General features: G+C 54.3%; 1 protein-coding gene across 2 annotated transcripts; it reads left to right on the forward strand.

Moving 5' to 3' along the window:
• Window positions 1–3,744: 3,744 nt before the first annotated feature.
• Window positions 3,745–11,347, forward strand: QARS1 (glutaminyl-tRNA synthetase 1; the record flags this gene model as incomplete). 2 transcript variants are annotated; one of them, XM_079713351.1, is made up of 24 exons in its annotated part: window positions 3,745–3,876; window positions 4,022–4,169; window positions 4,544–4,653; window positions 4,810–4,885; window positions 5,096–5,160; window positions 5,716–5,769; window positions 5,895–5,955; window positions 6,293–6,364; window positions 7,358–7,443; window positions 7,609–7,695; window positions 8,123–8,222; window positions 8,337–8,415; window positions 8,497–8,605; window positions 8,703–8,833; window positions 8,940–9,032; window positions 9,148–9,285; window positions 9,372–9,459; window positions 9,549–9,692; window positions 9,803–9,907; window positions 10,100–10,192; window positions 10,307–10,434; window positions 10,528–10,594; window positions 10,669–10,794; window positions 11,209–11,347. In XM_079713351.1, 24 exons carry the CDS (start codon window positions 3,760–3,762, stop codon window positions 11,257–11,259), a joined length of 2,328 nt encoding a protein of 775 aa, XP_079569477.1. In that variant the 3' UTR covers window positions 11,260–11,347. The 2 variants fall into 2 exon arrangements, with proteins under 2 accessions (XP_079569477.1, XP_079569478.1); XM_079713352.1 differs by having other exon boundaries at window positions 3,760–3,876; window positions 4,022–4,136.
• Window positions 11,348–13,723: the final 2,376 nt, after the last annotated feature.

Below are 13,723 nucleotides of genomic sequence, written 5' to 3' on the forward strand. Positions count from 1 at the left end.
CACTGGCTTCGTCAATGGGGAGTTGGGGGGGTTGTGATTTGAGGGTGGAAACCTCACTGGTTGGGACCTCTTGTCAACTTGACCCCCCAGCCAGTGGGCCTTGGCTTCTCCAGCCACGCCCAGTGCTGTGTGATTTGATTCTCAGTTGTACCTTCAATTCTTTCTGACTTGCATTATAAACATTATAATTTTATTCTAAAAATTGTAATTTTTTTTTTTTTGCATTTCGGAAGTGATTGCTGCTGCTGTTTAAATATATTTTAAAAATAAATGACAAATAAGCAGACTTAGTCACTGTGATACATCAGGTGCTGTGACTACCTCCCCTTCCCAACGTGTGTGTGTGTGTGTGTGTGTGTGTGTGTGTGTGTGTGTGTGTGTGTGTGTGTGTGTGTGTGTGTGTGTGTGTGTGTGTGTGTGTGTGTGTGTGTGTGTGTGTGTGTGTGTGTGTGTGTGTGTGTGTGTGTGTGTGTGTGTGTGTGTGTGTGTGTGTGTGTGTGTGTGTGTGTGTGTGTGTGTGTGTGTGTGTGTGTGTTAAAGACCCTGGAAGTGCTCTGGTCTGAGGAGAGATGATGAGGTTCCAGTTCAGGCCCTTTGAGTCTTGAAGCCCCCACTGCCATCAGCTCTTTGGGGCCTGACCCCTGCCCTTTGATCCCACTGGTTCTGGGTCCCACATGGAGGCAGCTATGGTTGGTAACATTGTTGGTACCTCACACCTGAGGGGTGGAGTGTACCCCATGAAGCTCCAGAAGCTGACAACATGGGGTAAAAGGTGCAGGCATTGGAGCAGCCTGGGGCTGACAATCAGACAGCAGGTCAGGAAGGACTTTTTGGGGAACAGGAAGTACTTGGGGGTGGAGAGAAGTCTCTTTTCTCCTTTTCTATCCTCAGGTCTTTCTTTGCTGTAGTTTGAAAACCACCTGGATCCCTTGGGAGAACAGAGCAGGAAAAAAACTGCTGTGGGAAAGGAGACCCTGCTCCAAAAGGACAGGAAGAGAGGACCAGAGCTAATCTTAGCTGGCTTCCTGTGGGAGGGAGGGTGTGGGGTCCTGCCAGGCCATTTCTTCCCTTGATTCCCTGAAACTTTGGCTTCTGGCAGCTGCCCCAGGCTGTTTACCCACAGTGGGTTTGCAGGCTTGTCCCAGCAGGCTTGCCTTGTGTACACATACCGCAAGGGCAAGTCTTGTGAGGAGCCTCCATGCCTCTCTTCATGGATAATGCTGCCTCCTCTTCTCTTCAACTGCTTGGGGTTAGGATTGGGCATCTCCAGCTGGGGGGAGATGGGGAGCAAAGGTATTCCTGAGGCAGGTGTTCAGGTAAGCCAGAAAGAGTGTAAGGCAGGCAGGGGTGGGGCAGGATTCCGGCAGGTCCATTCTGCCCCCAAGCCTGAGGGGTCAGTATTACAAAAAGCTCAGCATGTGGGCCCTGCTAGTACTCCTTGGCTGGAGTTAGGGAGTTAGGGGTGGTGGAGAGCAGAAGGAGATCCTGGAGAAAGCTAGCCTTGTGACCAGTGTTGGTTTCTTCTATTGGGACAACAGCACAAAGGCCACGTGGGGTTGCTGGCCATGGAGAGGGGCCTGGACTGCTGGCTGTGAGGCCCTGCGGTAATGGTGGAATTGCCAAGCTGGGTGTTGGTGCTGGCACACTGCTGGAGGGGCTGCTAGGCATGGGCTGCATCAGGATTGTGCTGGGCCTTCACTGTGTGCAGCCCCAAGTGTCTGGCCACTGGTGATCTGCATGTGCTGGATGCACTACTCAAGGGGCTCTGTCCACCTCTGACCATAGCCCTGCTGCTGCTGAGCCTGCCACATTACCCTTCTGGGCCATTTGCACAAGGCTGCCATGGCCCTCAGCACTGTGGCCACTGCTGCTTCTGTGCATCAGCGTGTGCCACAGGGACTTGTCCATAGGTCTGGCTACTGGACCCTGCCTCTTCCCATGCCACAGCTGGGCCTTGCTGGCTGCTCCCTGGCGTTTCTCCTCGTTCATTGTTTTCTTGATTTTCCTTGAAGCCAGAGGCTTATGCGAGCAAGCCAGTCCCCTGGGCATGCACCCATCCAACTTGATGGTTCTGCTCTGTGCAAGTCAAAGGGCTCCAGAGGACTGGCTAGCCTGCCACTGCTACTTGTGGCATTCTTGGTAGGGGCAACTGCCTCGTCCTGTGACATGGAGCCACAGGTCAGCACTATGAGGGAACCAGGAAAGAGGGTACAGGCCCTGACCCCACTGAGGGGGCCATCACTAGACCTGCAGGACTTAGTGTTGGTGGTCATGGTGCTGTAATGAGTCTTTGGGTGGCATCAGGTACTCTGCTCATCTTAGGCATCTTTGTGGTGAGCTAGACACCTGCAGCTGTGGACTCAGCACAGGGCTGGCGTGGCTACGGTTCTGCTTCTTAGTGCCTGTCTGTGGCACCACTGCACTGCAACTCCTGCTTAATGCCTGCTCCTGGCCTTGGCTGGGCTGGGCATCAGGCTGGGGCCAAGGCGCCATGGGGAGCCAAGACACAGGACTGGCTCTGGATACTGATGCGGAGTGTGGCACTGGGCAGAACCTGGCATGTGGTCATCATGTGGGGCCCAGAAATGGACTTGCTCATTAGTAGGATATAGTAACAAACAAGGATACACTATGGATACAGACTGCAGTCAGGATCCTGCCCAGTGCTTGAAGGTCTGGTAGTATCAGTGATGACAAGGCCTCTAAGAGCCTGAGTTCCCATCCCAAATTTGGGCATCTCCTCATCATGTCACCACCAGCAGCTCCAGTTCCATAAAGAAAACAGGTTGTATGTTCAGTTTCAGCCTAATGATTCTCAGCAGGTCCTGGAAGTCCAATGACAGACTGGGGAGACCCCCGAGAACATCATCACGATTATTCTACCTCCTCTGTCCCACCCTATCCCAACTTCAATAAAATATCCTGTCAAACACCTGCATGTGGATTTCAAGGTCTAATCTGCTTGTGGTTTTCCTGACATATGCACGCGTTGGTAAGTGGGGTAAGTATAACAGGAGACTTTTTTTGGCCACACCACGTGGCTTGTGGGATCTTAGTTCCCTGACCAAGGATTGAACCCAGGCCCTCAGCAGTGAGAGCGCACAGTCCTAACCACTGGACAACCAGGGAATTCCCAGACAGGAGAGTTTAAACCAAATTATCACAGAACTTAAGCGAGGCCCTTCCTGGCCAGGTGTGTGTCCAGGTGGGTGCTCAAAAATGCCAGACTTTTGGGGCCCATCGACAGGCCATTTCAGACATTCTCTGTGCTCGAGTCTTGACAGAATTTCCCGGGCTTCATTTTGTTCAAATGTTTCCGTGACAACTCCAAAGCTTTGACGTCAGAAACGCGATAGGGACTCACATTTGTTCCCAAGAACAGAATTGGGATGGTCCCGAGGTTTCCAGGGCTGAAGGAGAAAAGTCGAAGAGCAAAGGGCCATGCTCATGTTTGCCTCCTGCCTTGGTGCTGAACACCTTCCCTCCAGGTCCGCGGCAAATCATCCCCTGAAGTGCCGTCGCCACGACCGCTTCTAGTGACCTGGAGCACAAAGACGGAAGTGAAGCGCCTTGAAAGGCAGGAAAGGCCGCCCTCTGCCCTTTCAATGGCGCTGACAACCCTGGAGAGCACCGCCCCCTCCCGCCAAAAAAGGACACCATTGGCTCTCCCTGACGGCGTCGCTCTCCTATTGGCCAGTGAGCTAATGCCAATGTGCAGATTGGCCCCAAAGTTTTCTTTCGGTTTCCGGCGTCCCAGCAATGGCAGCTCTGGACTCCTTGTCGCTCTTCACCGGCCTCGGCCTGAGCGAACACAAGGCCCGCGAGACGCTCAAGAACACGGCTCTGAGCGCGCAGCTGCGCGAGGCGGCGACCCAGGTGCGAACCTAAGTCCCTGGTCCTGGCTGCCGACTGTTCCCCAACGCAGCGCCAGGCCGGGTCCTGACCCCAACCAACCTACCTTGTCTTGTTCAGGCCTTTCTTACTGGGCATGGGGCTTATCTCCTGACTCCTCTGACCTCAGGCGCAACAGACAATGGGCTGCACCATCGACAAGGCTACCGGGACCCTGCTCTATGGCTTGGCCTCCCGACTCCGGGATCCGCGGCGTCTCTCTTTCCTCGTGAGCTACATAGCCAATAGGAAGATCCATACGGAGACCCAGCTGAGCGGTGAGACCCCTGCCTGTCCTGCCGCTTCCACCTCCAACTCCTCCTCTCAGCCAAGATCCCTATCTGCCCATTCTGCGAAGTCCCTCAGCGTCTCTCTGCATTACTAGTTCTGCATTCCTCTCTAAACCCAGGCCCTGGCACTGAGGGATGGAGAGGGCCACCTCTGGTGAGACTGACTAGAGGACTGTAGGTCTGAGGGAGAGTTTCCCTCAGAGCACATGCTTCTTTCCTGTGACCTCAGGGCTTCTCTAGGGGTGCAAGACTTAATTTCCCAGGAGGCCAAACTAATTGGGGTTTCATGGATCGGATTAGGGCTCTGTCTTCCTACTTCTTGGAGCTGAGGTGCCACAAATTAATTGGCTCTCTTTTTTCAGCTGCCCTTGAGTATGTGCGGAGTCATCCCCTGGACCCCATCAACACCATGGTCTTTGAGCAGGAATGCGGTGTGGGCGTTGTGGTGACCCCAGAGCAGATTGAGGAGGCTGTGAGTCTTTCCCCAGGCATCGGTTGCCTCCTTAGTACTGACCCTGAAAAGGGGTGGCTCAGCCTTTCCAACCAGGAAGACCCAGGGTGAGGGTGTGGGTTCTTAGAGCATTTCTGAAGGACACTTTCCTGAACCACATGGTTTGGCTTTCTGTAGGTGGAGGCTGCCATAAATCGCCACCGACCTCAGCTCCTAGTAGAGCGTTACCATTTCAATATGGGGCTGCTGATGGGTGAGCAGGGCCTGGGGCAGGGGACTATGTTATTCTCTCTAGTCATGCCTTCTCTTCTGCATGGGTGAGAGGGAGGTGGGAAGAGGAATAGGAACATCTTAAAAGTGGTCTGGCTGTGGTTTTTGAGGTCAGCCAGGTTCTTTTCTTGGGAAAGAGGGTGGGCAATGTCCTGCTTTGCCTTTCTGCAGCTCCCTCTGCCCATATTTCTAGGAGAGGCTCGGGCCGCGCTCAAGTGGGCAGATGGCAAAATGATCAAGCACGAAGTAGACATGCAGGTGGGTGCCTCCTTGATCTGAAGCAGGCAAAGACCCTGCCAGAGACAGTGTCTAGAGTCCACTGAGGGATAAATGGTGGTGGGAGGGGAAGAAAGCCTATTCCTATTCTGATGGTGGATAGTAAAGCTTGGGGTAGAGGGAGCAGCACCCGGTTGGACAGTGAAAGACTTGGGCCTCTGGGTTCTGCCTAATTTGGGGTGAGTTGCTTTACTCTGAACCTCAGTTTCCTCATCTTGTAAATAAGGGTGATGTGGCCTTCATCTCAGCGTGCTGGCAGAGAATCACAAGAGGGTGATGGTTGAAGTAGATGGCATATCTTGATGCTGGGCCCACAGTTCCTTTCTGTAAATGGCGGTTTTTGTTACCTGAGCCCAGGACCCTCAGGAGGGAAAAAGCATTTGAGGCTGCAGAACCATGTGAGGAGCAGAGGTGGGATGGGCTGGGTAGGTTTTTCAAGGTGGTGCCAGTAGACAGAACCAAGAAGCCCTTAGCTAGATGGGTGGGTGGGGTCAGTCATGGGCTCCTGTCCCAGCTCTGACTCTGGTCTCTGCTCAGGTCCTCCACCTCCTGGGTCCCAAGACAGAGACTGATCTGGAGAAGAAGCCCAAGGTGGGACTGAGCATGGTCTTGGGTCCTGGGGATGAGGTGGGGTAGGGTGAAACTTCAGGCTGGGGAAGGGAGTATCTGACCCCAGTGATCCCGAGACCTTGACCCAACTTTTGAACTTCTCCCAGGTGGCAAAGTCTCGGCCAGAAGAAACAGACCGAAGGACAGCAAAGGATGTGGTGGAGAATGGTGAGAGGCTTGAGGCTCCTGTCACATTCAACTCCCTGATTTCTGGGTTTTCCACCTGATGGGTCATTATAGCCCAGATTCCTCAGGCCGTTGGCTTAGTCAACACTCTGTCTTCTGCTGCAAGACTGGAATTTCTGGTGTTTCCTTTACCCAGAAACTAGTCAGAGGAGGCCTGAGAAGTCTGGCTCTGTATCTCTTGTCTCTGGGGTTGGGGAAAGAGGGGACTGCTTGGTTCTATTCTGGTTGCAGGATATGGGTAGTATCGACAGGCACCTCCCTGAGCTGGATGTGGTAGCTGTATCCAGAGAGTAAGTTTTCCTTGGTCTGTTCTCTGCAGGTGAGGCTGTTGTTCAGACCCTGTCTCTGATGGAGCAGCTCCGAGGCGAGGCGCTTAAGTTCCACAAGCCCGGTGAGCAGGCAGGTTGAAACTCTGTGGAGGGCTGGATCTTTTTTTTTTTTTTTTTTTTTTTGCCACACCACGCGGCATGTGGAACCTCCCTGACCAGGGATCGAACCCGTGCCCCCTGCAGTGGAAGCCCAGAGTCTTAACCACTGGACCACCAGGGAAGTCCTGGATCTTTTTTTTTTATTGAAGTATAATTGATTTGTAATGTTGTGTTTAATTTCTGCTGTACAGTAAAGTGACTCAGTTATACATATATATATTCTTTTCCATTATGGTTTATCACAGGATACTGAATATAGTTCCCTGTGCTATACAGTAGGAACTTGTTGTTTATTCATCCTATATATAATAGTTTACATTTGCTAATCCCAAACTCCCAGTACTTTTCTCCCTTATCCCTCCTCCCCACGTTGGCAACCACAAGTCTGTTCTCTATGTCAGTGAGTCTGTCTGTTTTGTAGATATGTTCATTTATGTCGTATTTTAGATTCCACCTATAAGTAATATCATATTGTATTTGTCTGTCTGACTTACTTTGCGTAGTATGATAATCTCTAGGTCCATCCGTGATGCTGCAAATGGCATTATTTCATTCTTTTTAATGGCTAAGTAATATTCCATTGTATATATGTTCCACATCTTTATCCATTCATCTAATGGTGGACATTTAGGTTGTTTCCATGTCTTGGCTATTATAAATAGTGCTGCTGTGAAGGTAGTGGTGCATGTATCTTTTTGAATTATAGTTTTGTCTGGGTATATGCCCATTAGTGGGATTGCTAGATCACATGGCAACTCTATTTTTAGTTTTTTGAGGAAACTCCATACTGTTTTCTGTATGGCTTCACCAATTTACATTCCCACCAACAGTGTAAGAGGGTTTCCTTTTCTTGTGGAGGGCTGGATCTTAATAGCAATTCCTGTAGTCAGGTCCCTGGGATAGAGGGAGCGCTGGGCTGTAGCCTGGTATCATCAGGCTTGTTCTGGCCCTGGCAGGTGAGAACTACAAGACCCCGGGCTATGTGACCACTCCACATACCATGGATCTACTGAAGCAGCACCTGGAGATCACTGGAGGACAGGTGTGTGGGAATATTGGCAGGCTAGCTAGTGCCATCATCACTTGCCTGGGGCTGCCTCCATACTACCCCACCTTACCTATCACCATGGCCTCCCTGGGAAGGGTCATCCTTTAGTGTAGTCTGAGTTCTGACCTGATTCCTCTGCTCCCATTCCTCTTATCTCAGGTGCGTACCCGGTTCCCGCCAGAACCCAATGGAATACTACACATTGGACATGCCAAAGCCATCAACTTCAACTTTGGCTATGCCAAGGTGAGTGTGTCTGGGGACTTGGCAAGCAGGGTAACTGCTTGCTGCTCCCATGACTAGGTACCAGAGAGGTATCCCTACTTTTCCTGCTGCTCCCATAAAGTGTCCCAGAGCAGACAGAGGCCTTGGAGGGGATACCTAGAAATGTGTGATAGATACCTAGGAATCCACCTAATTGGGCTCATTGAAGAAAAACTCTTGGTGAGGGACATTTGGGGAAATTCCCAGTGCAACCTCTTGGGCTTAGGAAGAGGCTATGCTGTGTCCCACGTTAGTATGAGATACCTTGTTTAGGGCGTTTAGATATAGGAAGGTGAGTGAAAGATATTTTCAATTCTGACGTGGGAGAGCTCTGAGAATGTCCCAGTTTGATGAGATGGATTGTAGGAGCTGATGATGTGGGAGCTCACAGATACTGCAACTCTCCTAGGCCAACAATGGGATCTGTTTCCTGCGCTTTGATGACACCAACCCTGAGAAGGAGGAAGCAAAGTTCTTCACTGCCATCTGCGACATGGTGGCCTGGCTGGGTATGGGTTGGGGAAGGCCTGGGCAAAACTGCTTATCAGTGGGCCTCTCCCTGGGCCATGGCCTGCCATTGGGTGTCCCTGATTGGTTGCTAATACCTTCTCATTCTGCCCCAGGTTACACACCTTACAAGGTGACATATGCTTCCAACTATTTTGACCAGCTGTATGCGTGGGCCGAGGAGCTCATCCGCAGGTGAGGCCAGGGCCATTACGTGGAGCCAGGCAGACTGACCAGGGCACATCCATGCTGGGCATTCACACCCCTTTCTCATAGGGGTCAGGCCTATGTGTGCCACCAGCGAGGAGAGGAGCTCAAAGGCCACAACCCACTGCCCTCACCCTGGAGAGACCGTCCCACAGAGGAGTCCCTGCTGCTCTTCAAGGTGGGGCTCTGGGGTTGCAATTGGGTCTAGGTGGGCCAAGATACTGAGAATGAGATTCCCTTGTGCTGAGTGGCAGCCTGAGCCCTTGCTCCCTCAGGCAATGCGCAAGGGCAAGTTTGCAGAGGGTGAGGCAACTCTGCGGATGAAGCTGGTGATGGAGGATGGCAAGATGGACCCTGTGGCCTATCGAGTCAAGTATACACCGCACCACCGCACAGGGGACACCTGGTGGGTGTGAGCTTGGGGTGGGGTTGCGGAGTTGTAGAGTGGTGGGTGGGCCATGGGTAGGGCAGAGTGGGGCCGGATGGTGGGGCCCACTGTCTATGCCCTGCAGGTGCATCTACCCAACCTATGACTACACACACTGCCTCTGTGACTCCATCGAGCATATCACCCACTCACTCTGCACCAAGGAATTCCAGGCCCGGTGAGGGAGCCTCGGGCCCGTGGGGAGGGGAGGGCCAGTGGGACTCCAGCAGCCCTTCCTGCCGGTCTCTCCCTGGTTGGAGGTGGCCAGTCCTGACTCTGCCCTCCCACCCCAGACGCTCTTCCTACTTCTGGCTGTGCAATGCACTGGACGTCTATTGTCCTGTGCAGTGGGAGTATGGCCGCCTCAATCTGCACTATGCTGTTGTCTCTAAGAGGAAGATTCTCCAGCTTGTGGCAGCTGGCGCTGTGCGGTAGGTGTGGCTTTTTGACTAATGAAGCCTGGTGGTACTAGTAGCATGTGCTGCCGAAGGTCTTCTCACCACCATCTCGCCCACAGGGATTGGGATGACCCACGGCTCTTCACGCTCACAGCCTTACGTCGGCGGGGCTTCCCTCCTGAGGCCATCAACAACTTCTGTGCTCGGGTATAGCTGAGTGGGCTGAGTGGGCAGGTGGGGGCTGAGCACAGTAGTATGTGGTTGTGGCTGTCACTGATGCTGTCCTTTCCTGCTAGGTGGGAGTGACAGTGGCACAGACCACGATGGAACCACATCTGCTAGAAGCCTGTGTGCGTGATGTGCTGAATGACACAGCCCCTCGGGCCATGGCTGTGCTGGAGCCATTACAGGTGGTCATCACCAATTTTCCTGCTGCCAAGGTAAGTCTCCTTCAGAGTGTGCGTGTGTGTGTGTGTTGGGGGTTGCACCTGGGTTTGGGTGTGGGAATCCCAGTGCCTAGTGTGACTCAGACACTTATCTCCTACTATAGTCCTTGGACATTCAGGTACCCAGCTTCCCAGCTGATGAGACCAAGGGCTTCCATCAGATTCCCTTTGGACCCATTGTCTTCATTGAAAGGACTGACTTCAAAGAGGTGAATGGGGGTGGTGAAGGGTCCTGTTTGTTCCTGGGCCCAGTCCTGAGGGCCCTTCATCTCTTCTTCTATCAGTCCATCTACTCCCTGCTTCAGTCAAACCAATCCTTGCCAGACATAGGGGTGGGAGAAGCCTCTTGTACCTGCCTGACCCTTGCAGCCTCTTGTGTCCACCCCACTTCCTACCTCTAGGAGCCAGAGCCAGGCTATAAGCGCTTGGCATGGGGCCAGCCCGTGGGCCTGAGGCATACAGGCTACATCATCGAGCTGCAGCATGTTGTCAAGGTGAGAGCCAGCGGCAGCCTTCCTACCACAGTGCCTGCTGGGGTGAGGATCTGGGTGCAGCTTGCAGTCCTGGTAGTGGTGTCCAAGTCTGATTGCAGGCCCCTTGACTTCCAGGGCCCCAGTGGCTGTGTGGAAAGCCTTGAGGTGACCTGCAGACGGGCAGATGCCGGAGAAAAGCCCAAGGCATTTATTCACTGGGTATCACAGCCTCTGACGTGTGAGATTCGCCTCTACGAGCGACTGTGAGTGAACAGAGCTGGTGTTGGGGCAGGTACAAGATGGGCATTGCTTGCTGTGGCTGCCCAGCTGGAGTCTGACCTTCACTCTGGCTGCAGATTTCAGCACAAGAACCCTGAGGATCCTGCTGAGGTGCCTGGTGGATTCTTAAATGACTTGAACCCGGTAGGCTCATGGGGTATGGGGTGAGGGTGATGGGCCTTTCTGGCTGGATGGCCACCTGAGTTCTCTGCCCACAGGCATCACTACAAGTAGTCGAGGCAGCATTAGTGGACTGTTCTGTGGCCCTGGCAAAGCCCTTCGACAAGTTCCAGTTTGAGCGGCTTGGTTACTTTTCTGTGGACCCAGACAGCCGCCAGGGACAGGTGCTTGAATTTACCTTTCTGCAACAGTGATGGTGGTGTCTTCCATTCTCTGTGCCAAGCACTTTGCTGACATTTCCTTACTTAATCTTCACCACCTGAGGTGGGGTTCATGTTCTACCGATGAGGAAACAGGCTCAGAGGTTAAGTCCGTGCATAAAATTTTGTATGAACCCTTCCTTTCTTATTCCTCAAGGTAGGGGGCAGGCATAGGGATTGTTATAATTCTTATAAAATGGAGACCCAGAGCCATCCAGTCCTTTAGCCAAAGTCAAAAAGTTATCGATAACTAGAGTTTCTTGGCCCTCAGCTCCTCTGGGATGAAGTGAGGGTTGGAGTGGGGTGTCTGGTGAGACCCACTTAGGCCTTCTGGCCTGGTTCTGGCTTGGTGGTCATTCCTCTCCCTCTGCCCTCCAGCTTGTCTTCAACCGGACCGTCACACTGAAGGAGGACCCAGGAAAAGTGTAAACTGGAAGTCCTGTGGACCTACCTCATCCTTCTGGAGGCTAGGGGTACCCAGACTCCATGTCAATAAAGAACAGCTAAATCCCCCTGGGGTCTGTGTTATCTCTCTCTGGTCTCCTAGCACCCAAGGGCCTTAGAGTCATGCTGGGGGAGGGGGAAGGTACACTACACACAGAGCAGTAGTGACAGCTTTGAAACCACTGGTGCAGTTCTTGATGCTCGAGGGCTGAGGCCTGGGCCTGATTCGTTATCTTCTGCACCTGGTCTGAGGGAATGGTGGGTCTTGGGTTGCTGCTCCACTGTTAGGAGCCCTGTGTCAGAGGAACCTGGAAGGTTTGTGTCTGCCTGCATGCCTAGGCAGATGGAGAGGCCTGGCTCCTAGTCCAGTCATTAAAAAATAATTATTGAGTACCTACTATGTGCCAGGCACAGTGAGATGAAGACCTTCTCAGTCCACCACCTAGTTGGGGAGACAGAGGGCGACCAGGTATTGTGCAGATGTCTCCTTGGGGCCTGTGTGAGGCTGGAGGTTTCTGACCCAGCCTGGTCCTCTGAAGACTACTCTCAGAAGTGACTCCTGAGGGGAACCCCAGAGGACTAGGAGTTTGCCAGGGGAGGATGAACAAGTGCAAAGGTCCAAAGGCCTTTTAAAGAAACAGTATGATAGTCTATGTCCCTCTGGGGCAATGTGGGCTACTGGTGAAGCCCGTGTGTGCCTGCAGCTTTAACACCCTCCACATTTTCCCTGTATACAAACACCAGGCTACCGAGGCCCGCTTTAAGGTGGACTGGACTGCGGAAGGCTGAATTAGGATGACAGCAAATAGAGGGTGAGGGGTTGGTCCCAGATGCTAGGGACTCCTGGAGGAGAGTGACCCGGGGCTTCCCAGGTGGGGTGCGGCTGGAAGCGCCGGGCCTAGGTCAGAGGCTGTGGGGGCCACCTTAAGTAAGAGGCTGGTCTCCGCACCGCGTGAGGCTGCGAGAAGGAGGCCCCGGCAGGCGGCAGAAGGGTCCTGAGAGTGAGCTTCAAGCCCAGGCCTGCCCAGGCTCCAGGGCTAGGCCGATCTCCGGCCCTGGCTCCGCCCCATATGGAGGGGCGTCTGAGGGCGGTACGCTCCGCCCTACACCCCGGGCTCCTGCCGCTACTGCAGCCCTAGGATCGGCCTCTCTCCTCTGCAGAAGCGTTCCCTTTAAGTCTGGCCAGGAGGCAGCCTTAGTTCTCGCGGGATTCGACGCTCCAATCATCGCGAGAGAGGCTTTCGGCACTCATTGGCTGTGAGGGTTGAATGTAAGATGGCGCCCAGGGAGCTGTGAGGGGAAAATCCTGTCGGTCTTGGAGCGGCGACGGCAGAACCGGGGCCCCGAGCGGTGCGGCGGGGCCGGCGGGTAGAACGGCGGCGGCGGCGGCGGCGACGTCGCCGGGTGAGGGCTCCAGTGGGGGCAGGGATGTGGCGGGGTTGCGGGCCTGAGACAGCGGGCCCACCCCACACAACGGCGGGCGGGGGCGGGCGGGGGCAGGCAGGCCGCTGCCGCTGGGCCCAGGAGACCTCGGGGCGGCTCCGGCGCCGAGAACGACCCAGGGCTCGCACGCCCCCGCCCCTTGGGTGGGGGAGGGGCGGTTCGGGGATTCGGGTGGGCACGGCGCGCGAATGCGCGCTGGTGGGCGCGCGCGGCCGGGGCTGTTTATATGTTCGGGGGCGCGCGCGCTGTGCGGCCCTCCCGGGGCTCGTGGCCGCTGACGTGCGCGTTCCCGACCCGGATATCTCGGCTCCTGGAGCTGCAGCCCGTCGGCCAGAGCGGCTTTCTGGGGCGCGCGCCCCGAAGTCGGGGGTCGCGGGCAGGCGCGCGGCCTGCTGTTGGGTGGCGGCACCGCTGCGCGGGCGCGCAGGACACCCCTGCTGCGAGGAGGGGCGGCGGGCGGGCAACTTGCAATTTGGAGAAGGTTGTGGGTTGGACCCTTCCTGCTCAGGTGACGTCCCCGGACCAACGGGGCCTAGGCCTGAGGAGAAACCAACCTGCTTTGCGGTCTGGCTTGCGGCCCCGCTCCTCTGCGAAGTGGGCGAGATTGCTGGTTCTCTAAGAATGAGGTGTCCCGAGGCCCATGTGCAGGGTGGGTACTTGGGAGGGTGCTACCCTGATTCTGAAACCGAGCGCTGTTCGTTTGTGAGGGCAGCGAACCCCCTCGACTTACGCACCTTGTTTTGATGCTTTGTGCTGGAGAGGGAAGGCAAATCCTAAAAGGCCCTTCAGTGGTATTTGTTTTCTTGTCATTAGAAAGTAATTCTTCATTAAAGCGCAGTTCTTAGACGTCACATCTGTGCGCTCCGTAAGGGGATCCACTTCTATGGACGCTGTGAAACTGCCCAAGCTGTAAATTGCCACTTTAAATCCTGAAATGCAGCCTTTTCCTCTGTTTGGTTGGGAGGGGCTTACTTGTACTCTGTTAGGTTAAAGGGCCCGCTATTGC

The sequence above is a fragment of the Hyperoodon ampullatus genome, assembly GCF_949752795.1.
Source record: "Hyperoodon ampullatus genome assembly, chromosome: 10".
Taxonomy (NCBI): Eukaryota; Metazoa; Chordata; class Mammalia; order Artiodactyla; family Ziphiidae; genus Hyperoodon; species Hyperoodon ampullatus.